Here is a 27481-nt window from a genome sequence, read left to right on the forward strand (position 1 = left end):
GTTGCAGTTTCTGTATTGAGTTTGTATATGAAGGTTGTGTGTTTAGTTTGATGAAGAAAAAATCAGTTTTCTGTGGTTTGTGAAAAATGTAAACTCCATTATGTATTATGAGAATTTGAGAGGTAAGCTCGGTGAAACGTTTGGATTTAAATTGAACGATCGTGGAGAAGTGCTTGACAGAAAAAAAGTTTTTCGTGTTTATTGATGCAGAAAACATTGTTACTGAACGTTGAACGGCACTTAATTCGGAGCACGTGAATGCACTCACATGTTTAAAATCATAGATGAAGCAGTATTAACTAGGTGAGCCTTCATACGTTTTGTTATTTATGTTTGTCTCAAAAATTCCCGGAGAAATTGACACAATGAATTATAAACCTCATAATAAATATGTTAGTAATAATTAATATAATTGTTTTGTAATATAATGATACAATATATACAGATATATGCTTATTACAGAACACAAGTTAAATTTAACAATAATTATGTATTACAGCATATTAAAACATTTTTTCAACTCGATCAAAACTCGATTAATCTATCGATTAATCGATTAAATTCAAATAGTTAATCGATTAAATATGTTCATCGATCAACAGCAGTAGTATATATATATATATATATATATATATATATATATTTTTGTTGTCTTGGTTTGTCTAATTTGTAGTCGTAATATAATCGATGTAAAACAGAGCTAGGAATTTGAAATAATCGAAGAATTCTACTAATGGAGTTACAAAACGAAAAATAATAATTTGCATTATATTATTATAGTAGTAGTGATTCTTCTAATGTTCGAAATCTCTAAACTCAATACATACATTATAGTTCTCTCTCCAATTTGATTTAAAAATGACTGCTTTTCCCTTTCCCCTTTATTGACACAAACACACACACAGGCTATTAAAGAAGAATGTTCTCACTTCATATATTAATATGAAAGGCAATTGTATAAACAGGCGGATGAATTCTGTGCACTATTTGCAGAGAAACTCTGAAAACCTTATTTCAGAGAACATCCAAAGTTGTTTTAGAGATGTCGTTTGCTTCCTCACTGCTGACAGTGATGTTTCCTACACTGTAGTTCGTATTTTGTTTATATTAAGTACCACTGAATCAAAACTAATAAAATCGGCGTGGGTGAGGCAATAGGTAGAGTGCTAGTCTTCTGTGCCCGAGGTTGCTGCGAGTTCGATCCAGGCTCAGGGCGACGACATTTAAGTGTGCTTACATACGACAGGCTTATGTTAACAAATTTATTTGCATGAAATGATTTTGTGCGTAGGTGCAAAGTTCTGTATTTTTACATCTCATTTATTGTCTCTCTCAGACGTACTAACCGTTGCTCCAGAGCGGTGAACAACTTTTGCGTTACTGTCAAGATGTTGCTCCGCAAATTAGATAACGATATTTCCATATTTGGGAAGCAGTCAGTATCAGCGAGTCACACATCATCATAATCATCAATACCATAGCCCGGGTTAAATTCACGGTGCGGCGTGCTGTACTTGTACAAGATCCCTCCTCCGTACAAGGAAAAAGAACGCAAAAGTTGTAGTAAATATTCGTCTGTAAAGTAATATCCAAGCAATACATTATACATTCCTCTAATTCAGGTTCTGGCTGATATGTATATCTATTATCAGGCAGTACATCTCACTTGACGATATGTGTCAGAAGAAGAACTAGTCGACTGACTAGTATAATATGTAGCTAGTCGACGATGTGTGCAATAGAGGGGAAAAGGAACTGGCCATACTACTCCATTATATCCTGGCCTAGTTGACTCATAAGTGTTGTCTTTTTTGGTATCACTTGTCAGGTTCAGACCTGTCTTCGGACAGTTGACTAAACAACACCACTACACAAAATTTCATTACCAGAATTTTAACTTCTTAAAATGTTCATGAGATCCGTAAAAGATATATCCTTTTTCTAGTGGTTTATTGAACGACATTTTATCAATTACTAGGTTATTTAGCGTAAATATAATTGGCGTTTGCGAGAAGACATTTGGTAAGGTAAGGCCGACGATTCGCCATAGGTTATCTGTCATTCCCTTTTGGTTGTGGAAAATCTAGGAGAAAAAAAAACAAGCCAAGTAATCATTATAATGAGGAATCGAACCCAAGCCCGAGTAAAATTCCGGATCAGCAGTCACACGCGCTTCTGTCTAAACTAAACACTTGGAACTAATTAATTATGTTGATGGAAAATTTAATATGATGGACATGTGGCTATTGGAATATGTATCAACCAGAAGACACATTTCTCCATTAATTGTATTATGATATGAAGGATAATAAGGGCGATACTCTCTTATAATTGAATATATATTCTAACTATAAATCAATAAAGGAAGATATAGTATTCAATTTCTTTAATTCATGAAGTCTCTAGTGTGCAGTTAAAGAGCAAGTGTCTATTGTAAAGTTACCAAATAATTTTATATAAGTTGTTTCATCGCACAAAAGTTAACATGACTACATGTGAGGATATATATTCAGCAATGTACCCTCTTCTTCGGTTCACCAAAATTCTAGGTTTGTCTCCAATTTCATTGAAAATGGATTCAAGCAACTGTCATTACGAAACTTCCTTAATGGGTGTAATATATTCATTCTTGTATTTAATTATATATTTTACGTGTTTCCTGGTATTTATCTTCTCTGGTTTCTCCGAAATTCATCATACACTATTGCCAATTGCCATATTTGTTCACAGAATTCAACTAATCGTAAATGGAGTTCAAACCGCTTCATTGGTTGCCACAGCCTGTTTCGATCACAATAAAATTATTTCGTCTCTCGAAAGCATTCATTATGTAGACAAACAATTGTTTTCTCTTGGTGTTCAGGTATCATTCAAACTACCTATATATATGTTTAATATAGAATTATTCGCTGTTAGTCTACTTCTATTATCATGTGTTGCCTTACATTTCTCTGCTTCCATAATATATGGTGAGAAATACGAATACATGGGATGTATTGCTGCAGTATGTTTTCTGTATCCAGAAATTCTATCATGTTGGACAAAACTACAATTTGTTAACTTTCTAACAATATACTGGCAAAGGTATAATATTATCAACTCACAATTACGTAATTTGAAATTAAATGACCTCACTCGATGTAGTTCAAGCTACCCTGAATTTCCTGAACCATCGGCCTCTAAGCCCTCTTCACACACACATCCTATAAGCATGCCTCCTATGTTATTTAGTAGCAGAGTTGGCCCTTCTATTGAAAACTCATTTTCTCGCCACTTGAAATCACGTTCTCAACGAAGTTCAAGGTCACACAAAGTCCATAAATTGCCTTCTAGTATTGTTCACAATAGAAGATTACAGCGTTCAGAGTTTGAACGATTATTAATATTTATAGATTTGCATGACCTTTTGTGCGACTCGGCGGAAGTTCTTAACTCTTATTTTTCTTTCCAAAATTTAATTAATGCAGCGGCCTGTGTCGTCACATTAACAGTGAATTTGTATTTTATTGTGCACTTACTGGTGACAATTTCTAATTGGAACTGCTTTCTATTGAAACATTTCTATAACGCCTTGTTCTGGTCTTTCATCTACACCGCACAGATAATTCTTTCCGTCTACGCATGTGAAATCACGACTCAGGAGGTAAGTGGTTTCGGCTAGATGTGTTTAAATATTCTAATGCTTTACTTTACAGGGACAAAATGCAAATGAATAAATAGTAGAAACTGCACTGTATAATAGTACATTATGCAACGAGTCTATAATGGTAGTAATTAAGACGCGAGCATGTTTGTTTATGAAACGAGCGCAAGCGAGTTTCATATTTTCATACGAGCGTCTTAATTACCATTATTGGCAAGTTTCATACGACGTTTTATGCTCGACCATATTTCTAATTTGAAATTATTCATAAGTATTCATGTTATGGTTGTCTAAGTGAAGAGCGGAACTGACCTTCTAAATTGTGAGATGTGTGCAGACGCGAAAGTATTGATTTTTTCCGAGGAACGAACGTCATTGACCTTGATATAATCTAGAGAATAACATGAACATTAATCTTGATATAACCTGGAAATTGATTTAGAATTGAAAAACGAGATGACAAATTGAATATATTTAAATATTATTTTCAATTAACCCTACTTATTATAGTAATAGAACAATAACCTTCTGCGACAGTATTGGATTTCCAGCCTCCGTGATGTTTCGCTAGTTGTCTTTCGATTGCATATCCGAGAATAATCGATACTTGCGCTTTTATATTGCTACAATGGTGATTTCTGATTGGCTGAACAACTGAAATTTAATGAATAGGTGTACTTTAATGAGGTGCATTAAAGGGCTGCTACCAGGTGTATAATTACTACATTTCGGCATGGTCGAGCATAAAATAAATATCTTGATCGAGAGAACGGTTTAAAGACTTTCATTCATTTAGAAATAGACCTACTCGAATGTGAAGAAAATGTGAATTTCAAAAGCGCTACAGAAGTGAATGGTGCAATAACATAAAAAATGTCGTCCATAACTTAGGGTATGATCAGTTAGAGCAGGTGTCTTCAGCACAGAGCACGTTGGGGCTAGCCTCTCTTAGCGTACGTACAAGACGGAGCCTGGTTGGTAGCCTGACCGATTACCTAGTCGGAAGGAATGCCCGAACGTTAAGCAATGGAGACGTGCAAGACGAGGCCTGGTAGGTAGCAGTCTACCTACCAGGCCTCGTCTTGCACGTCTCCATTGCTTAACGTTCGGGCATTCCTTCCGACTAGGTAATCAGTCAGGCTACAAACTACCGACCAGGCTCCGTCTTGTACGTACCCTTACCAGCTGAAAACGCAGTGTACTATAGTGCTCTCGTAGCTGCTAGCGGGTATGCTCTCTATCTCTCCCTGTTGCACGACCGTGCACACTGGACGGCACCGCGTACCCGTTGCACATTTCAGCGAGTGCTGACGACCACTGAGTTGGAGGAATTTCCAAGCACTGAGACGTTACGAATACTAAAATACAGTGCATTTCTTACGTCATTCCACGTAGTTTCCCAAAACTGGCTCCTGACAAGCGATAATGTTAGAGCCGAGACTATACTATGCAATCGTTCGGAGGAAGGATAAACTCCAATCATACAGTACACACTCAAGGACGTGTATTAAATGAAGTACATGACTGTAGGCCTATGTACTCTAGGAACTGAAATCATAGTTAACGTGGTTCTCGGGTGAAGCTATTCTGCAGGATATCTCGTGCGATACAGCACGCGAATATTTATTATTTTGATATATTTGTGGGTCAGTCTTCGCCAATCAAGGAATTCTTGGCTTTCATCAGTCGATGTTCGTTTTTTGTAACACATACTTGTATTCTTCTTGTGATTAATGGATTTTCGTCTAACTACCGAATAGTATATTTTCTTGTGTTCCAAGTTCATAAAGTAGGAAGCTGCAGGAAGAGTTAGTGAAACGTTTCTTGAGCAATTCCCCAGAGTGCGAGTTCCAAAGCTTTCCGGGATTTATAAACCAGTGAATAAATTCAAATTCGCAGCTTCATTGTTGAAGAAAATGCCGAAAAAATTCTACAGTGTTAATACGTGAAACGCTTCAGTATACTTTGTGACTGTCACTAGCAGTCTCCTAGAGAAATACTTAAGAAAACTTTGTACAGTACACCAACATTTTTTATTATTTTGGTCGGAAAGGAACCAAAACGTAAAATTCAGATCTTACAAAGCGAGTGATTGCAAAATTATAAACCCTGGAGTTCTAGCTGACAGTCTCGCTTATTTCATTTCGTTTCTTCAATCAGTGGGAAGTGGTTTCTTAAATTATTAATTAATGTTTTCTGATAAACGTTTCGAGCACCTGCTGTAATGTGGTAAGTAATATTACTTCTTTTAATTGAATTTATTAATAACTGTGTTGTTCTTTTACTCTGTTCGTGCGCATTGTACAGTCGAGGCTTATTTTTTTCTCTGTGCAATTTCATGGTGTTTTCTCGGCTCTTACTCTATGGCTATCCCAGAGCGCGCATGTACAAACTAAGTGGGCAACCATAAAAGTCGCGATGCACCTACTAATTATAACTGTCTTTATGGTACGTGATAATTTTTACGAACTTAAATTATGTTTAATCTTAAAAGATTTTATTATTGTTGTTGTAAATAGGCTATACAAAACTTCTATCATTCCCTGAATGACTGAAAGAGAGTTATCTCGTGCTCAGAGCAAGATTCAATTAATGATAAAATTACACAAATAAATTGCAAAAAATAGCATCTTAAAAAGTGTATATTCGCTAATAATGAAGTGGTTAGGACTTTTTTTAAATTTTAGTTTATGTTAAGTTTGAGTTAAAGAAAATACAGTACTTCTTTATTATTTCTTTACAAATTCTAGAGCCATTATTACTACTATGATTGAAAGAAAGTGCTATATGTCCAGGTATAAGCAACGATATTATCTAGTATTAAGTCACTACGCATAAAGAGGCCTTTATATCCACCTCATTCCACTGAACATTATGATGGTAGAGATATCTACAGTCAAAAATAAGCCTACTATTATACTCCTTCAAGAATAAAGACATGCAACTTGTTATGGGTTGAGATAATCTGTAGTTTTCAACTGCCATACATAGGGAATAATGAAATATCTTGGATATATGTTCAGATACGAAAATAAAATGTGAAACTCCTTTATTGTGTGTTTCGCTTACAACAGACTGTGCATGCATAGTTCTTCAAAGCGATAGTACACACGGCATTATTTTGTCAGCAATTGAAATGTATAATTTTTCTTCGATTCTTGTAGCAATCCGAAAGGTATTTCAAATTATGTGATGAAAAGTGGTAACATATTAAGAGTAGATGGATATTTATAAACATTGTAGTAAAATAGAAGAGAGTAAATTAAATGAATTAAATCTGACTTACATTACAAATTTAAAAAAAGAAGTCGACATCATGATCCAAACACGGAGCCTCGTTCTTAGCGATCAAGCATGATGTCATGGAACTTTTTTTAGTAAGTTATTTTACGACGCTTTATCAACATCTTAGATTATTTAGCGTCTGAATGAGATGAAGGTGATAATGCCGGTGAAATGAGTCCGGGGTCCAGCACCGATAGTTACCCAGCATTTGTTCGTAAGGGATTGAGAGGAAACCCCGGAAAAAATCTGAACCAGGCAACTTGCCCTGACCGGGAATCGAAACCGGGCCACCTGGTTTCGCGGCCAGACGAGCTAACCGTTATTCCACAGGCGTGGACGCCATTGAGCTATCACAATGCTTGGAGAGTAATGTCATGGTCACGATTATCTTACCGTGTTCGTTTACTAAAAGAACTTTAGTCATTGGCTTGGTTGAGTAATTAGGCGATTTTGTTACTAATAGGTTGATGGACGAAGTCCTCCTGTGTTCTTTTTATATTTTTGTTTTTTTTTTTTACTATGATTAACCTTTTTTCATTAGGAATACAAAATGGAACTTCAGATACATATTTTTTATACTGTTCTTTTTGCGGGATCAAGCCAAATACAATCCCACGGGACATGGGAAATAATTTATTCCACATAAAGAAAAAACTAATTGAAATGTCCGTCGCAATTATCCATAAAACAATTTTATGTTAAGACAAAAAAATTCGCCGTAGATGTTGACCGAACTCTTGACCTCCTGTACGTCGCTCAGATGACGCAAACGACTGAGATATTTTGACGAGAGACAAACTCTGTCATCTGCGTGGCGTGGCGTGTCTATCTCCTGACGACGTCCGGTTCCAGTATTACACAGATAGGGAACGTAATAGTGTGAAAAAATGTTATGTTTTATTTAACGACGCTAGCAACTGCAGAGGTTATATCAGCGTCGCCGGATGTGTCGGAATTTTATCCCGCAGGAGTTATTTAGATGCCAGTAAATCTACTGACATGAGTCTGTCGTATTTAAGCACACTTAAATGTAATAGTGTGAATCTCGCGCTATAAGCATAATCAAGAGTAGGTACACAATGTAGAATGTGTAGGTACGCAATATGGGGAAACTGGAGAACCCCGAGAAAAACCCAACTGCGACCTTGTCCGTCAACAAGTGTGATTTTTCAACTAAAAATCCCAGGCCTGACCGGGATTTTAATCCGGGCAGCCTGCGTGACAGGCAGAAGGTCTGACTACTCGGCCACCGCAGGGGTTTCCAATGGATATTACAGTAGACGTGAATCAGTGAAGGCAATAGGAAATAAAACACGAAGGTTTAGTTGGTCTCTGATCCATTGGCTCAGGGATCCCAGTCCACAGTCCACCGGCGTTGAAAGAGGTCGCTGAGACGTTCCGCAATCAAGTTGCCCAGACTCTGAATACAAATCCACTCTACCCTACCATGGCTTGTGACGTATGCCACAATTGGTGCCCAGTTCTGCATCCCTGCATTGTCTACACGCCAATGTAAAGTATAACCAATGCGCGCAAGTAGAAAATCGGTAGAATGTAACCAACTGCTGAGCTGATGTCAGTGCAGTGCCGAGCAGTACGGTGGACTACGGTGGGTTTCGAAGCCCAGTGCGACGGGTTAGGAAGCGGCCGCGTCATGTAATGTTGGTCTTGGATGGGCTGGGCTGCTGACGCGTGCGGGATAACAGTGCTGAGCGGTGAGTTATCATGCAGTATTCTGAAATGTACGTAGGTAGGCTATAACTGACAATGCGTGACCGATTTACACGACCCAATTCAATCACCGCAAAACAATTGATTAAAATACTCATAATCAACTATTAATGAAACGTATGTCTATATAAAATTGAAAAAAAAAAAAAAAAACAAATATTAATATGCCATAAAACAAAAATAAAATGATTTTTTTTTTCACCACACCACGTACGTAATCATAAGTTTTGTGGAAATACCCTACCATTCCTTTTATAAAGATAACATACAATTAAATTGCTTAATCATATTTTAATGTATGTAATAGCAATGTTGAAGCAAGGAATGGTCACTAAGTAGTTCTATGTCACTAACACCACATAAGTTAAGGCCGTGAGGCCTCCTCTTCCACACTACCAGAAGTGAAATATACGGAAATATAGAGGGGAAGAAAAATTTCTCGTTGATATACAAATTTTGTATTTGTTTCTATTATTTATATCATCTTCATTATCATCATCATAATCATCATCTATGGCGTTACAATTTCATCTCTGAATCTTGGCCTCCTCAAGAACTCTCCTCCACCGTTCCCTATTCAACGCAATCGCATTATTTATATCAATTATAACATATTCGGTTTTGAAGTTTATTGCTGTAAAGTTCGTATTTACCTATTATTATTATTATTATTATTATTATTATTATTATTATTATTAACAGCCATTTGAATTACCCGATATGACCTTGTGACTTAATAGGTACCGATACTAGCTGTTCACAAATGAACTACAAAATCGTATTATGGAAACAACAATAGGAACAAACTTTTTATGAAAAAACAAACTAGCTATAACATTTGTGGCACAGTTCTAAAGAATATAATTATCTAAAATGTTTTGTTACACTATTTTAATAGTAAAAGATAACTTTTAAAAATGTAACTGCCACGATTGTCTAATGGGTAGAGCACTGAACGTATAATCCTGCGAACCCGGGTTCGACCCCCCAGTGAACTCCCGACTTATAACTTGTGCTGGGAATGTTCGTGCTCCAGGTAACATACGCGTTTCCTTCGGGAGCTCTGGTTCGCTTATAGCATCCCAACAAATATCCACATCATCTCACATCATTGCGGATGTAACTCAGACAGCCTCCTAAGGCGCATGCTGAGCAATGACTCTGTCGGTAAATTGGTCTATACAACTGGTTTCATGTGGGTGAATGACGAAAGACAAGTACCCGCCGTTAGTTATTTATTTTAGTGTTTAAATCCAAGTGATATGTATAAACGACATTCGCAATAAGTTTACCATATCAAACAAACTTTATAGGAGAAAAAGTTTTGACAACCGTACGGAAAATAAAAAAAAGTTTTTGGAAATGCAATTTCTACAAAAAGAATCAACATTCAGGTCGTTTTAGTACTAATAATAGTGAAACTTTTATTTAGGGAGTGGAAAACAGGAGTGCAGAAATTAAAAAAAGAAAGAAAAAAACGTCTAGAAGGAGGAATATTCCCCGACTTCCCACCTTTCAATTCGAGCACTGTGTTATATTAATTTTTGTCCATTATTGAAATCCTTCGATGTTTTCAAAATAAAAATCGCATTCTATTCTCATTATTCCTTTTTAATATTATAATAACAACTACGGGTTCTTCAAAATGCTCAATGAGTAAAATAATACAATGGAGGGAGTTTAACTTATCTGCATGAATTGAATTTACTTTTACAAATTAGAAATCGTGCATACTCAAGTAGTGTCTTTATAACGAAATATGATGAGAAATCAATACGTCTTAAAACGTTATGTTGGAAAATTTACCTTTCAATATAAATCAAGTTCTTTGTTACAGTATTTTCATTACAATAAGTAGAATAATAACATAAGAGCAAAGGAAACACCAATGAATAATTTAAATGACAATATTTCTCTTTAAAAGGAACCGCTTCGGCCACAAAATTTTAGTACGAAATAGTGCTTTGTAGGCAGCTTTGTCGTAGAGTCGCAAAAATGAATACAAAAATTGATATTTATTCGGCAGTTCGTCCTCTGATTTGGTTTACTAGGCTCCTGGGTATAAATCCCATGTCAATCAAAAAACATTCAGGGAAAGTTCATTACGAATCATCAACAATTGCGTTTATTTATTCGATATTTGTGCTTTCCGTATATGTAACGTTATTATTGATATATATATTGTACACATTATATACAAGTTACTTCAAAACATTATCAGTTTCAGGATATGTGTTTGGTGTTCTACAATACGCATATGGGTTTGAAGTTACATCTCTGATTTTCTTGGCATCTTTCAATTATCGTAAAATCACATCTATTCTAAAAAATGTCGATTATGTTGACCGTCAGTTGTTGTCTTTGGGAACTAAAGTATCCTTTGAAACGACACTTCGCATCTTCAACATAGAATTATCTCTATGCTCTCTCTTTATAATACTGCCTATGCTTGTACAATGCTTAAAATCGATTGTAAAGAACAAAACCTATAACGGTCTTGTAGGTTCAATCATTTACTTATTTCCAGGTGTTCTCTTTTGTTGGACTAATTTACAATTCATCAATTTCCTAAGTATCCACTGGCAAAGATTCAATATCATAAACTCACAGTTACGTAAAGTAAATGACAAGCAACGACCAGCAGTAAGATATTCTGCGTTGTACAGACATTCCGCAAAAGATTTCAGACTCTCTGGTAAAGACTCTGGTGTATCTGCAAGTAGCAATAACTCCCATTCGTTTCAAAGGATATTTTTAAAAGAAACTGAGCAAAATTTAATCAAAATTACTAGTCCACAGAAAAATAAAGGAACATTTACCAGTACCTGTTACAGCAAAACGTCATCGAAGCTTTCAGATATTCATATACTGAAAGTATATCTTCATCTACACGACTGTCTTTGTGATTCCGCAGAACAACTCAACAAATTTTACTCATTACAAAACCTCGTATGTTCCGCAGTATTTTTCCTGGAGGTTACAATTAAATTGTACGGCTTTGTAGCCTTGTTATTGGCATTTCACAACTGGAACAGTTACATTTTCGCATCTATGTTTCACACGTTGTACTCATCAATTATAAATATAACTCAAATGATAATATTGGTCACCGCATGCGAGAACACAACAGAAGAGGTAAGAGTCTGTAATTCAGAAATATTTATTGCATTCTTTGCTTAGGAGAAGTAATTTAATCTTTTTTAAGTATTAGTTAGAATAGTAATTGTGTTTTTCATATTTTATTGTTGTTTACTACATTACTTTGTATCGTAATCATCATCATCTTAAACACATTTTATAAGTAATATTATTGTAGATTGCAAATCTATTGGAAAATTACAAAACAGAGCAGCATTGTATTAATTCCTGTAAATTTTTCACTGTATTGTATCTCTACTTTCAACCACACAGGAGATCTATTTTTGTAAAAGATATTGGTGTACTTTGAGTATAAAATTTTATCTACTGCAATCTCACTAGAGGTTTTGATTTATGTAAACAAAATGAAAACTCGAGTACGATTTAATTGATTATTACACGATTAGAAGAAACTATATAAAGATTAGAAGAAATAAAGTACTGTAATACAATAAAATATTAATTAGCTTGCTAAAATACTAAACTGTCTTGAAAATGTATTATTATACCATCTCATCATTACAAATATTTCGTTAGATGGCAGTAGTGTGTCATGATGAGCTTTTCTCTTGTTACCATTTGCGTCAACTATGCAATCTTCATTGAACTCTATGGACCAGTACTAGTCAAAAAGACTTTCTGGATTCAATTTCATTTTTTAAACAGTTGCATTCCAGTTTAGTTGTAAAAAAAAATAAATAAATACATTAATTAATAAATAAAATAATAAAAAGTACAATTATTGAAAGTACAATGTTGACAAACAAAGACACAAATGCTAGGGAAGTGATAAAGCAAACAAATGCTGGAGAGGTTATAAATGTTGTAGGATAAGCAGCCATGTTTGGTTGAAACACGTCGTTCCGTACAGTTTTATTGGTCAAAAATAATATGACGTAGTAAAAGTGCAATAGTCTCGAAAAATATATTTTATTTCACATTTGTCCAGAAGTCGAAACTGTGAAACATAAAGGATATTGCTGGAGCAGAAGAAATGTTGGTACAATAATAACAGTATTGCAAATGTATATAAATGCAGATGTATACTGTATATGCAGATTTATTTCAAGTTATTTTATATTATATTTTGAACCTGTAGAATATATTCCCAAACCTCGGCTAATGAAAATGAAAAAAGGTGAAATGGAGGAGAAAATTAAAAAGTATGTGATTGTGGGTCATTAGAATGGGATTTGGTGCTGAGACCTTTTTGAACTCTAAAGCCTTGGTTTTTATGAACCGACGCATGCGACGTGCGAGGTGCGAGGTCTGCCTCGCACTAATCCGGACTACAGGAGAGATAGTGAGTGGTTTCTATAACCGTGAGATGCGAGATCTGCGCACCTCGCAACTATAGAAACCACTCACTATCTCTCGTGTAGTCCGGATTTGTGCGACACGGGCTTCGCTCTTCGCATCTCGCATGTGTCGGTTCAGAAAAACAAAGGCTTAACCCTGTTCGCTACTTGTCTCACTCCGATTTTCGTCGTTTGTTTTGAATATACTGTACATAAGAGAATTTTTAAGTGAAAAGCCTAAAATGGACATAACCTAAGAGACACCACAGTCTTGTATATACAGTCACGAAGATTAAGTTATGAGGGTGCTAGGAACAATAGACTGTGCCGGTACTATTTTGCATTGTCTGTAATGAGGCGATATTAGCGATCCTAGTGGTTAGCAACTATCTATGGATGCATATTTAGGCCTACTACGTATTGAGCTTCGCGACTGTATATACTACACTGTAAAGACACGGTAACGAAGGAATGTCGTAAGCACGACTCAAAGGAATTGCCGAAGACGGTAGAGAGCTGAATAGAGCGAATAGTAGGAACAGATCGTCGCGTCGCTATCCTCTCTAGACAAGGGATTCGAGCCCTCACACTGAGCGAATGACGCTCGAGTAAAGGTGCGTACACACATAGCGAACGAACAACGAACGAATGATGAAGCGAAACTTCGTTGTTCGTTCGCAGTTTGGAGCAACGTACAAATCATCAGCAAATGATCAGAAAACATTCACGTTCGTTGATTATCCGGAATAATGGCGGACGAAGATATAATCATAGCAAGTGCAGCCGTTGTTGTTATAGGCAGTTTAACGAAAAGAAAGTTAAAAAAGAAAAGGCGATGGTGGCAGACGCCACTCTACGAAAGTCGTAAACAATATAGAGGCACTGACTTGCTTCATGATTTGCGTGGAATAGAATCGGGACAGTTTCACAACTTCTGTCGGATTTCAGCAACTGACTTCGAAATATTACTATGCAAAATAGGGCCGAAAATTTCGAAGAAAGATACAAGCTGGCGAGAAGCAATACCAATACAGGAAAGGCTGGCATTGACACTTAGATATCTCGCTACAGGAGATTCATACACAAGCTTAATGTATTTGTTCAAAGTGTCTAAACAGCTGATTACCAGGATCGTTCCGGAAGTATGCACAACTATAATTGAGGAACTGGAAGATTTTATTAAGGTAAGACTGTAAGACAGGGGAAAGTTTCAATATACGGATACCTCACTGACAACAATTATCTTAAAATACTAAAAAGAGAGAATTGTCTGTGTTTGTCGAATGCGCATCATGCTTACGAAAAGGCACTTTTCAGTGCCAATAATTTATTTTCTGTGCACAAGGTTGGAACTTTGGAGTAAGAGGGAAAGGAAGGTATCCGTGTTCTGAAATTTAACCCAAGACAGTATAAGTAATAATAATGAAAATGTTGCTTATGCAATCGCGTGTTTTATTTTATAACTTCGCATTATTTTTCAAATTTGTGTTTACAAAACTGCCGATTGAATGATAATGATTTTTGCAAGAGAAGTAATGCATCTAAATTGTAGAGGATCCTTTAAACCAGTGGTCGTCAGCACTTGCTGAAATGTCCAATGGGTATGCGGTTCCGTCCTGTGTGCACCATCGTGCAACAGGGAGAGATAGCATACCCGCTAGCAGCTACGAGAGCACTATAGTGCACTGTGTTTTCTGCAGGTAAGAGAGGCTAGCCCCAGCGTGCTCTGTGCTGACGACCCCTGCTTTAAACTGAGTGAATTGTTTAAAGCAATTGAAGAGCACAGGGAAAAACGAGAGAAGTCCATGTAATAGCTCAGGTAGTGTAGATTATAGTAGTTTAACTGCACAGAATAACAACCTCATTAGCCAAAGACATTGGAAGAATGATAACCCAAAGAAAGTAGACTGCAGGCCTAATGTGTCTTGAAACTTTTAATTTGCTTTCCTGTAAAAATAGTAAAACGTGACGTATCAAGGTTTTTCTCCTCTACTCTTCAATTGAATAAGCCAAAAAGGGAAACATGTAAGTAAGAACAAAGGAAAGATGAATATTAATTACACAAATCAACACATCTGATATATTTCAAAGAAAGATATACATTACAAAACATTACAATATTAAAACCATGTTGTAAATGAATTTGGACAATTGTAACTAACCATTATTATGCCTGAGCAGCAACTCTGAGTGTGAAGATGTCTGTTCTGTGACGTGTCTCTGACCACATCTTCAAAAGCATTTTTATTGTTATTTAGCAATTAAAAAGTGAAACGAAATATATTTTAACAGGATAAAATTGTAGCATGCCCCTGCCATTTATTATTTTATTGCAAAAGATAATCATTGAATTGTTTCTTTAATGCTCCAAATATTATTTACATCAGTCCCTAATGGATAATATCAGTTCTGTGACACTTACTACAAGCAATAAAACTGTCTGTCTTTTGTCGATTCTGTGACAGCAGTCCTTTTTGTGGGATTTATTACAGTTCTTATTTCGTTATTTCTTTCTCAACAGATACAACCAATTGACTTAATATTGAAAGAGTTATGTCATATAAACTTAGTATAGGACTGAAATAAAAGAATGTAGGATTTTTCATGTTGTTAAGGAAGGTTAATCATGAATCACAGAACTGACATTATGATACAAAATGTACAATAAAATAATATCATCTTTCAAATAATCGCGTGGCCAGTTATGTAATATCAATCTACACATTAACAATAATATAAAAAAATAATAATTAAATAAATACATAATGTAAATTATCTGGGAAACATAGGCCTATCTCATTTTCTCTGATTTTACTAATTTTAGCCTTAATCATTCCTGAGATTTTATTACATAAATTACATTCCCAGATTCAGTTTCTACAGGGTTGTCAATGTATTCCGGCAGAATATGGGCGTTGGAGCTAACTTGTTCCTGTGTACTTAGCTCAAACTGTCCCATATCTGCTTGGAACAGAATGTTACCAATCATGTGTTCCACAATGCATCGCGTTCTTTCGCTGTATGAGCGATGTTTTGTGGCAACAAAGTCTCCAAAGATGGTGCTCGTATCTTTAGCTTGTTGCTTAGCTACCGTTGCTTGTAAAATGGCATAGGCCTCTGATATTCTTGTGTCCTCTTTCGATTTCCTTTTCCTCAACCCCCCAGATGTAAGAGGACTTGCAGTGGAACACACTGGAGTTGAGAATGATGTCAATCCCTCAGATGTAGTACAAGGCACTTGAGTTGAGGCTGAATCCAGGTCATCAAAAAAATCTCGTGACGTTTCATCAGGCACATTGTTATTCTGGCCTTCATCCTCGTTCTCGTGACCTAAAACCTCCTAAGAAAAAATTATTATATATCATTACGAGTTCCCAAATTTAAAAACGCAACTACAATTTTTTCCCCTTAGAAATGCCTTTAATAACTCCTAAACATAAAAATAATTTCGGAATATATAGTTTATATTGCTTTTTTTTGTTAAATGCTAGGTTAGGGTAACTTGTTGACTAGTTTCAGCCTGTGGGTTATCGTAACTTAGTATTTGAACACGTGAAAGCAATATAAACTATATATTCCGAAGTGATATAGTGTTAAAAGTTGTGTAATCAAGCTGTATAAAAATAATAGTAGTTAGAATTTCAAAAAAGTCATGTCTTTATGGATGTCTTTCTCTTCCTCAGATGCCGTCTAGTCCTGAAGAATGGCGTGAAGTATCAAAACGCTACAATGAAGACTGGAATTTTCCACAGTGTTTGGGAGCATTAGATGGTAAACACTGCATTCTACAATCACCGATTAATAGTGGCACCGAGTTTTTCAACTATAAAGGGACATTTAGTATAGTTTTGTTGGGAATTGTGGATGCTAACTATTCCTTTATTTATGCTGATGTTGGATGCCAAGGAAGAATTTCAGACAGTGGGGTCTTAAGGAATACTTCATTCTACAGGAAACTGCAGAACAATGAACTTGGAATTCCATCTGATGACTTTCTCCCAGGCAGAATGGAGAAAGTCCCATATGTATTCATAGGAGATGATGCATTCCCTCTACAGAACAATTTGTTGAAGCCTTTCCCAGGTGTACAAGAAAATGGCAGCAAAGAGCGAATATTTAATTACAGGTTATCAAGAGCACGTCGTGTAGTGGAGAATGCATTTGGAATTCTTTCTGCTGTATTTAGGGTTCTTCGCAAGCCAATGTTACTTCAGCCAGAAAAAGCATGCACTGTAGTACGGTGTTGCTTGTATTTGCATAATTTTATGCGTAGAAGTGATTCTTCTAGGAATCTCTACACTCCTAATGGAGCATTGGATGCTGAAGTTGCAGGAAATGTTACTGAAGGAAACTGGAGGAATGATACTGCACTTACACCATTCCTGCCCTTTAGGAGGGTCCCAAGGAAGTCGGCAGTAAGCAGTCAGTCGATCAGAGATGAGTATGCTACTTATTTCACGACAGAATTGGGAGAAGTACCATGGCAGCGAAAGTATTCCTAAGAGAATGTCAAAGTGTTTGTTATACAAATATACTGTTTGATGCTTTGTTAACTCAAAATGTTACTGCTGTAAGCTGTACCTAACCCCTTAAAAGTGCCCATATTTGCCTGATTTCCCATATACAGTGCATTCAATTTCCAAATAACCCACATTGAGAATTATATAACGTAGGTAAAACTATCTGTGTATCTTGTTTATAGTAGTAATAGATATGTGGTTAATGAGAAAGACAGGCTACAGCGCGACCTCACATTCTTAGTTGTAAAAAGGCCAACATTGAACAAGTTTATATATAAATGTACGTTTAACATGAGTTTAATATAGCAATTCCTTTGTTTTTTAAAACTTTGAACATGTACTTTTATTAGGCGATTGTCACGGTGGCCATGACTAGACCATGATAACCATGTGACTTGATTTGTGCCGAAGCCCGTCTTTCTCGTTAGCCACGTAATAGAGTTTGTTGTATTGCAATTTATGTCACTATGTTATTTTTAGTATGTGTTTTTTTTCAAGTTCCTTTTACTGAAATAAGTTTTTTTGGTATTATTATTGTTATTATTTATTGAATTACCTTCTGTATTCAACATATTTGCAAATGTATTACATTTCTATTTGTATTTATATTGTGTATGCCTATTCCAATAATGAAATAAATGGTATAACAGTTACCATAACAGATACATTCTGTAAGACCAAAAATTAATCATTACATATCGGTAGGTATTTTGTCATTAAAGCTACATCAAATCAGACACAATTTTCTTTTGCTTCATTGGTTTCTGTAAGATATATATAGTGATAAACACGTGGTTTTAGTTTGTAGCCACAAATACTTTGAACCAGTGTTGAGGTGGAATGAACAAAAGAACCGGGATGGTTTCTCCCTTTTTATTCATAGACATAAGTTATGAAAATATGCTGTGTGATGTACAGTTTAGACCTACAAACATATTACAGTAGTTTATGTAGCATGCTTTAAAATAGAGTCACATATGCATTACATACTAAGAAATGCTAAGAAGTAACAGGATGGTTTTAAGCCATTTCAAAAGGAACAGAGATGCCATCCTGTCACACCTTGCCCCACCTCAAGCCCTGCTTTGAACATAAAAGTAGCTTGATATTTTCCTATATATACTATTGCACAGCTGCAGCCTACTCCCACTTGTTACCAATTACCAACATACCGGTAACATGCAAGAAGTCCAGGAAGAATTACTTGGGAAATGGTCAGTTTCCCTAGTATTGCATCCTCAGGGGCCTGCTTCATAAAATTAATAAATCAGAATTATTGCCAAAATTCTCGTAATATCAGTAACCAATCTAATAATATCAGTAAAATGTTTCACAAAACAGCACAAGCAATAGAAATCACTCATTAGAATTATTTCATTGAGTGTATCTTTAACTAAATTCCATTTTGGTGAAAAATACATACAGTGTAGGGTTGATTTTGAGGACAAAACTGTGGAAACAACATTCCGACTGAAATAGTGTCAAGAGGGAGTGCATGTTTGTCTTCCAAGAAATTTTAGGCGAAGAATATATTATAATTCTACATAAACATATGAAACAATGAGAGATTTAGATAAAATTTTGAAACATATGTGCTTGGGAAAATAATTGGTAACATGTTGGAACATTCCACTGCAAGGATTGAAGCACTGTCCTGAAACCAACAGCTTCAAATTGCTGTAGATTTTGGCAGCAATACGTGTTTTTCCTCCTGAACAAAAATAAAATGGTTTTAGGCAATCTGTTTATCTGTAAGTTCACTGTCTCATCCACCTCTGTTTTCTTTGTTGGCATCCTTTGTTGCTAAATTATTGGCTTCATTTTGTTCACAAGCAGTATGTACTAATAAATTCCATTCAGAAAATACGTGCATGAAATCTAGCTTATGCCTATTAGAAACCTATAGATAAAAGTATCCAAACTAGTGATTTGTTTGAAATTGACTTCAGTCACTTTTATTTTCCTTACACTAATGGTCAACATTTTATTGGATAATGTGATCAGAATTTCTGAAGCTCAAAATGGGACATTTACATTTTCCAATAAAATGTGACTAATAGGCATCCCAACAAAAATGGTGGAGACATTGGGACGGAATGTCTAAAATAGGACTGTCGCATTCAAAATGGAATGTCTCATCACATTATAATAGATGTACTGTGTCAAACAACAGAAATGATTGATTGTCTGGTTCCATCCTTTGTATAACAACGTTGTTTCTTTGAATTTTGCAAAATAATTTTTGCATTTATACCCAAATTCTTAATATTGTAACTAACTTATGTACTGGTATGTATAGTATTCTTTATAGGCAACCTTTGTTCAGGAGAAGATTACTTACTTATTAATGGCTTTTAAGGAACCTGGAGGTTCATTGTCGCCCTCACATAAGCCTGCCATTGGTCCCTATCCTGTGCAAGATTAATCCAAGCTCTATCATCATATCCCACCTCCCCCACCTCAGATAAACTCCAGAACATGGATTGCACCCTTTCCCTCTTACTTCAAAATTCCAACCTTGTGCACACAAAATAAATTATTGGCACTAAAAAGTGCCTTTTCGTAAATATAATGATGCACATTCGACAAACGCAGACAAATCTGCTCTTTTTAGTATTTTAAGACATAATTTGGTAGGTGCAATCCGTGTTCTAAAATTTTCCCAAATACGATACGGTAATTCTTCAGAAAAACTACACCAAAGAAGACGTAACTTTCTTTTGCTTCATTGGTTTCTGTGAGATGTATAGGCCCTACAAACACGTAGTTTTGGTTTGCAGTCACAAATATACTTCAACATAAAAAAAATCGTTGATCCTTATCTCTACTGTTGCAGCCTCCCAATGTTGCTGATATAACACTCGAGAAGTAAGATCCTAATATTATTACACCTATAAAAGTAATTTTATTACTTCACTAACTTCTGTTTCAAAAACTTTTTGCACAACTCATACAATACATAAGCTTCATTAATAATATTAATCAATCTTCTTGTATCCAGCTGTTTGCTGACAACATAAATTCCATTATAGTCTATTAATAATATTAAGATTATAATATTATTGGTTAACAGCTGATTCTAAATGATGTTAAGTCGCGTCATGCGTGATAACAGTGATTAGGCCTATAGTGTTGTTTATTATTGTTTGTAAGCATTAAGAAACGATTTGAATGTATCACATCACATTATATTGTACATGTTTATTGTATTCAGGACCCTTGTGGTCACTCAAAATTCTTTGAGCTGATGTCTATAATTTAGAAATATATTATAGGAGGTATTTTTTATGATAATCCTCTCTGTTATCAAATAACAGAGATGTAGCAATGTGAAACATTTTCACGTGTGATTTTTTGCTTTCAAGTTAAAATAGGTTTTAATATACTGTAACTAAATTCTCCAGAAAAGCTACACCAAAAAAGAAAAAGTATATTTCCTTTTCCTTGACTGGCTCTATGAGATTTATATAGTGATAAACAGGTGGTTTTAATTAATGATAAGTAAGCTTAATACTTAAAACAATAGAAGTAAAGATCAACTCTTTTTATGTTGAAAGTATAGCCTATTTGTGACTGCAAACTAGAACCACGTGTTCTTTGGTGTAGTGTCTCTGGAGAATTAGCAAATAAATCTTACAAAAACTCGTTAATAAATAAATACGTTTACTGGTAATACTTACAAATGTGTCAATTGTTTTCCTGGGCGTGAATTTCTCCAAAAGGAAGGACATATATTTGTATGCGAACCAAGTCGACTCATATACTTCGTCACTCCCCATTCCAGATCTTTTCGTAGACTTCTGCCTTTCCCTCCGGAATGACGTAAGTAGGGATTCAATTTTCTTTTTGACTTCTTCTGCCTACAATAAACAACAAATATGTATCCACTGAGAATAAATGAACAAAAATAATTTTCAAATTTTGCACGTATTTGACTCGCCTACCTTGCAACTGAACATCTTCCCAATAGCTTCCCAAGCATCATGTTTTCTTAATTTATTATGGTAAAAAGGATGCTTGGGATTCCATAACGCTTCCTGTTCCCTATATACATTAATAAGATTAATAACGGCGTCTTCTGTCCACTCGAGCTTCGACATCCTGATAGGGAAATTAAACTAAGCGCCGCGTTCTGCTGCAAACTACAAACTGGTGGCAAATCGCGTCCACAACGAATACCAACTTCCTTTGATGTACCGACAAGCGACGGATCACTTCCGAAGGCAAACCGATCGTTTGGTTTGCCTTTGCTGCGACGTACACACGTTCCGATTGCAATCAGCGAATGCATTCCTTTGTCGTTCGTTCGTTGTTCGTTCGCTATGTGTGTACGCACCTTAACAAATGGCTTGTATTCGAAACCTCATTTTCCTGCTACAAGAGCCTATATAATTATGTAATATGATTTAAATGTTAATGAACAACGTTATCTTGAGTGACATAGGTGTTATTCGGCAGCCTATTTAACTAGTAGGCCTAATGCTTATGTCAATTACTATTAATATGTTTAAATTAACTTCCAATAGTTTTAGACTTCTATTCATTAAACCTGTAGTCATATTTTCAGGAGATATTGAATTTGTTTTCAAATCATGTTCATTCTTTCCCAAGTCTTGAAGTTTCTTCTTCTTAAAGAAATAAGCTTTTTAGAGTGTTCCGACTTCAAAAGAAATTTTGGTTTTCCCATCTAAAGATGGTAGTCCGTTAGTTCTGAAATCTGCTGGTTTATAGGTGGAAAGGGTTTCGGGAAATTACTTAAGATGTTCATCCCAATTATTTCTTTGGCTTTCTATTTTTATAATGTTTGGTATTCGAAGCTGATCTTTTATATCTGTGTTTTTTGTGGTCATAATAATGTAGTCAGCTAATGACCTCAATAATATCATCTCATATGCTACCTTTCTGTTATCGGAGAGGTCTGAAGTCCAATTTGCACATCCGTATATCAGTACAGGGACTGCCATTACTTTGTATTGTGTGCTTTGCATTATATTTTGAACTAATGTCCACATGAATATTCCACACATTCTCTGGTATTTGTTTATTTTAATATTCAAATGTTCTTTTCGGCAATACGATATGTGATAGGTTGTTGTTTAGTCAACTTTCCGAAGATACAGTAGGTCTGAACCTCATAAGTGACACCAATAAGGCATCACTCGAGACAGCTAAGCCAGGAGATAAGGAGTAGGATGGCCAGTTTCTTGCTCTCCCCATTGCATTCATTCCTAACTAGTTACATATTACACTAGTCAGACTTCAGAAATATACAAACAATTGCTCTTCTTCTGACACATATCGTCAAGTGAGATGTACTGCCTGGTAATAGATGTACATATCAGCCAGAACCTCAATCAGAGGTAATATGATAGCTAAGAAATTAAAATTGGTTAGCTGATCAATTATTTGGATAGTTCTCACCTGAGGTGATATTTTTCTTGCAATACCATTATTATTTCTTTCCTACATGTTTTATTAATTTTGATAAGCAGCTATCTGGAAGCCGTCTGCTGAGGAACAAAAAACAACCTCGTAATCATGAATAAAATTGTATTCAAAAGCCTATTGTTTAATTTAAATATTTTAATAAAATATTGTGCCAATAATTCCTTAAGACATCGTCAATGTACAGAGTATACAGTAGTGGCAAAAAAACCGGACCAACTCTTGTAGCTATTTCACAGCCTTGTTCACTCCAGAGCACGATAGACTGGTGATTCGTGGTTCGAATCTTGCCTGGGAAGAAACCTTTTTTGGTTCCTTATTCAAATTTATTCCAAATACTTTTCGATTGCTGGTAAAATTCATGCTCTGGGAATAATAAGTTAAGTAGTAAGATATCCAGGCAATCGAAAAGTATTGGGAATAAATTTGAATAAGGAACAAAAAAAAGTTTCCTTCCCAGGCAGGGTTCGAACCACGAAAGTCTTAGTTACCAGTATATCGTGCTCTGGAGTGAACAAGGCTCTGAAATCAGCTACAAGGATCGGTCCGGTTTTTTTTGCCACTACTGTACATCATGCACCTCCATTTTAAACACAAACATTTAAAGAAAAATTGTATGTAAATAGTACTGTGCATGGAAATAATTGTAAAACTCACAAAGTTTTCAGTTCAGTGTACTGAATATGGGCACCTCTTTTAGCACTAGGCAGTCTGTACTCAATTTAACGACATGTGACATGGAGCATACTTACTATGACTAAACAGGGACTTTCGGAGCCCCAAACTCCTTTGTGACTATTGACTTTTCCAAAAGGATGAAAGGTGGCCTCCTCTGAAAACATTATGAGCGATAAAAATTTTCGTCGTCAGCAATGCAAGTCAACATGTGGATTGCAAATCGAGAGCATCATACCAGAAGGGTGTATAAACAAATTTTGAGTTACTGAAATATTTTAATGGAACCTTTTATATTTGAAAATAATTTGAGAACTACAGTAGATATGAGAAAGAATCAAAGAAAGTACCTTATTACTTAGATAAGAACAGGAAAAATAATTCCACCTTTTTATAGCTATAATATAAATTTGTAATTTAGTTTATACGTTCTTCTGGCGTAATGCCGTCGAAATTATTTTCACTTTGGTCGGTCGTCAAGTTTGATTTCCTGCAAAATCTATACCTTGTAAACGCGGAAATGTAATCGTTGGTAAAGAATTTGTGTACCGTCGATCGTTTCACACCAAGTTCTCTCTCTACTTGTCTGATTGAATTGTTTGGACTTCTTTCAAATGATCTCCGCACATTTTCAACAGCCTCTTCCTGGATATCGAGTTTCCAGCATCCGTATCCTTTCAACACATTACCGTTGGCCAAAAACTTAATATACCAATAAATAGGATTTTGTCTTCACTCTAAATTTAAATGTATATTATTTGGTTCCACTGAAACGTTGTTTCAGATATTTTATCTCCGAGATTATCTATATTTCATATACAATAAAATGTTTATTCACTTCCACTTCATTTTAAGGGCATCAAAGTTTCACTATTAATAAACAATTCTGCATCTCTTTTTCTGTAAATATTTGATAGTTTGACAAATAAGACTACATTGTGTACTGACCAACAATTCATACCTTTTGTCGTCTTCAATTAATAAGAAACTATTTAGAGGTTATGCGAATGTAGAAAGATAATTCATACGCTGAAGTAGTTTCATAGATAATTTTTCTTCCGTTTACGATTTACTTCAACAATAGGTCCAGTTGTCACATATTTGTACATAACGTTAAATAAACTGTATGGAATTTGACAGAATTTTTGTCTAATTTTTAATTCTATCTTAATAATTTTGATGTTGCTAGTCACGAATATATACAATTCATTTTCCTGATATGTCAACATTTTATACAAAATTATACAGAGTGCCCGTGTCAAACACTACAGATGAATTATATAACTCCACAACCTACAAATTTATCCAAATGTAGTTCGCTTCAAAGGATAGGAGAACCCACCACGTTTTTATGCTCCAGTTTGAAGTCAGTCCTGTTACACAGTGGCGAAACGTCAAAGATGACCCAGAACGTCAATCAACACATCCAAACCTTCATTAATAGGTGCTTGAGAAGTATAATGGGAATAGTGTGGTCGAATATTATTTCCATCAAAGACCTCCTAGATGACGCAAACCAATTCCTCATTAAGGGTAAAATTAAGAAAAGGAAGTGGATTGGACACATCTTAAGATCACAATATACGGCAGTTTATTGAAGTTAGTTCTCACGTTTTGTCTAAATTTTATTTTTATCATTTTCCCCTTTTTAAATACGAAAATTTAAGCTGCGGAGGTAGTTGCAGTTGTTGCAGCTATAGTTTTCCCGGAACGTCCTTTATGTACATCGCTAACAGTACCATTGGCTTCGAATTTGTTCCGAATACGCGAAATTGTTAGACGTATAGGTGGTATTGTTTAAAACTCGTTCCGCCATTGTCGCCGTACCTCGGTAATGTTTTCAAACTCAAAATACCACTTCAAAATCGCCTTTCGTTGTTCGAACGACAACCTTGCATCCGCCATTTTTCTTTCACACTACATCTGCGCACTCATTGGTCAATGCCAATTAACAACATTAACTATACCTATATGTTCTATATACTAATAACTATATACTATTGCTCAGATATTTTGTATTCGTCAGATAATGGGGAAAAAATAGGAGTATAAGGGTACAGTGCATAGATTTCAAAAAGGCATATGACTCGGTTAAGAGAGTAGTTTTATGTGATATTCTTACTGAATTTGGTATTCCCAAGAAACTAGTTCGATTAATTAAAACGTGTCTTAGTGAAACGTACAGCAGAGTCCGTATAGGTCAGTTTCTGTCAGATGCGTTTCCAATTCACTGTGGGCTAAAGCAAGCAGATGCACTATCACCTTAACGTGTTTACTTTGCTCTAGAGTATGCCATTACGAAAGTCCAGGATAAAAGAGAGGGTTTGGAATTGAATGGGTGACATCAGCTGCTTGTTTATGCGGATGACGTGAATATGTTAGGAGAAAATCCACATACGATTAGGGAAAACACGCGAATTTTACTTGAAGCAAGCAAAGAGATAGGTTTGGAATTAAATCCAGAAAAGACAAAGTATATGATTCTGTCTCGTGAAAAGAGTATTGTACGAAATGGAAATATAAAAATTGGAAATTTATCTTTTGAAGAGGTGGAAAAAATCAAATATCTGGGAATAACAGTAACAAATGTAAATGATACTCGGGAGGAAACTGGACGCAGAATAAATATAGAAAATGCGTGTTATTATTCGGTTGAGAAGCTTTTATCATCCAGTCTGCTGTCAAAAAATCTGAAAGTTAGAATTTATAAAACAGTTATATTACCGGTTGTTCTTTATAGTTGTGAAACTTGGACTCTCACTTTGAGAGATAAATATAGGTTAAGGGAGTTTGAGAATAAGGTGCTTAGCAAAATATCTGGGGCTAAGAGGAATGAAGTTACAGGATAGTGGAGAAAGTTATGCAACGTAGAACTGCACGCATTGTATTCTTCACCTGACATAATTAGGAACAATAAATCCAGACGTTTGTGATGGGCAGGGCATGTAGCAAGTATGGGCGAATCCAGAAATGCATATAGAATGTTAGTTGGGAGACCGGAGGGAAAAAGACCTTTGGGAAGACCGAGACGTAGATGGGAAGATAATATTAAAATGGATTTGAGGGGGATGGGATATGATGATAGAGACTGGATTAGTCTTGCTCAGGATAGGGACCAATGGCAGGCTTACGTGAGGGCGGCAATGAACCTCCGGGTTCCTTAAAAGCCAGTAAGTAAGTAACTATAGCTATATTCGACTTCCTTCTACTATCATCCCTCCCATGTTCTGAAAACAGATCTTCACTAAACCTCCAAATAGATGTTGAATAGGATAGGTGATAAAAGGCATCCTTGTCGTACTCCTCTCCCTATTTCACTTCCTTCAGACATTTCTTCTCCTATCCTGACTTTGACTCGTTTCATATAAAATTACTGAACGTTCTCCTCTCGTTCCAATCCACACATATTTTCTTTACGATCCCCATTAGTTTTTTCCAATCTATTTTATCACAAAGACGGATAAATTTTTCATTTTCACTGAAGACATTTTAGTCATTCCTTGTATACTTTAGAGACTCATAAAAACCACTCACTCATAATCTGTTTTAATATAAATTCGTGCTGAGGTTTATGTTTTTTTTCTACTGTTACTTCCAACCTTTAAATTATCTAGACGCGTTTTACTTATTGTAAAAATGAGTGGTAGAAAATCCCGGGAGTCAGGTAGGCATGGGGACTAAAGTTTTGTTGTGGAGTTCAATATTTCATCATCATCATCATCATCCTTCACGAATTAGGCCTCTGT

The 27481-nt window shown here is 35.5% G+C and overlaps 1 protein-coding gene across 1 annotated transcript; it reads right to left on the minus strand.

The window, feature by feature from the left end:
- Nucleotides 1–15797: 15797 nt before the first annotated feature.
- Nucleotides 15798–21954, minus strand: LOC138712052 (uncharacterized). Its single transcript, XM_069843443.1, has 3 exons — nucleotides 21560–21954; nucleotides 21296–21475; nucleotides 15798–16435 (listed from the first exon to the last, which is right to left on the minus strand). The coding sequence occupies exons 1-3, from the start codon at nucleotides 21713–21715 to the stop codon at nucleotides 15926–15928; spliced, it is 846 nt and encodes a 281-aa protein (XP_069699544.1). The 5' UTR covers nucleotides 21716–21954; the 3' UTR covers nucleotides 15798–15925.
- Nucleotides 21955–27481: the final 5527 nt, after the last annotated feature.

This window comes from Periplaneta americana, chromosome 13 (assembly GCF_040183065.1).
Source record: "Periplaneta americana isolate PAMFEO1 chromosome 13, P.americana_PAMFEO1_priV1, whole genome shotgun sequence".
In the NCBI taxonomy this organism is placed as follows: Eukaryota; Metazoa; Arthropoda; class Insecta; order Blattodea; family Blattidae; genus Periplaneta; species Periplaneta americana.

Coding starts and splice junctions, on each gene's coding strand:
- LOC138712052 (XM_069843443.1), bottom strand. CDS start 21,715: ATGTCGAAGCTCGAGTGGACAGAAGACGCCGTTATTAATCTTATTAAT. Junction 21,476..21,559: donor GGAAGATGTTCAGTTGCAAG/GTAGGCGAGTCA, acceptor TGTTTATTGTAG/GCAGAAGAAGTCAAAAAGAA. Junction 16,436..21,295: donor GGAAAACAATTGACACATTT/GTAAGTATTACC, acceptor ATTTTTTCTTAG/GAGGTTTTAGGTCACGAGAA.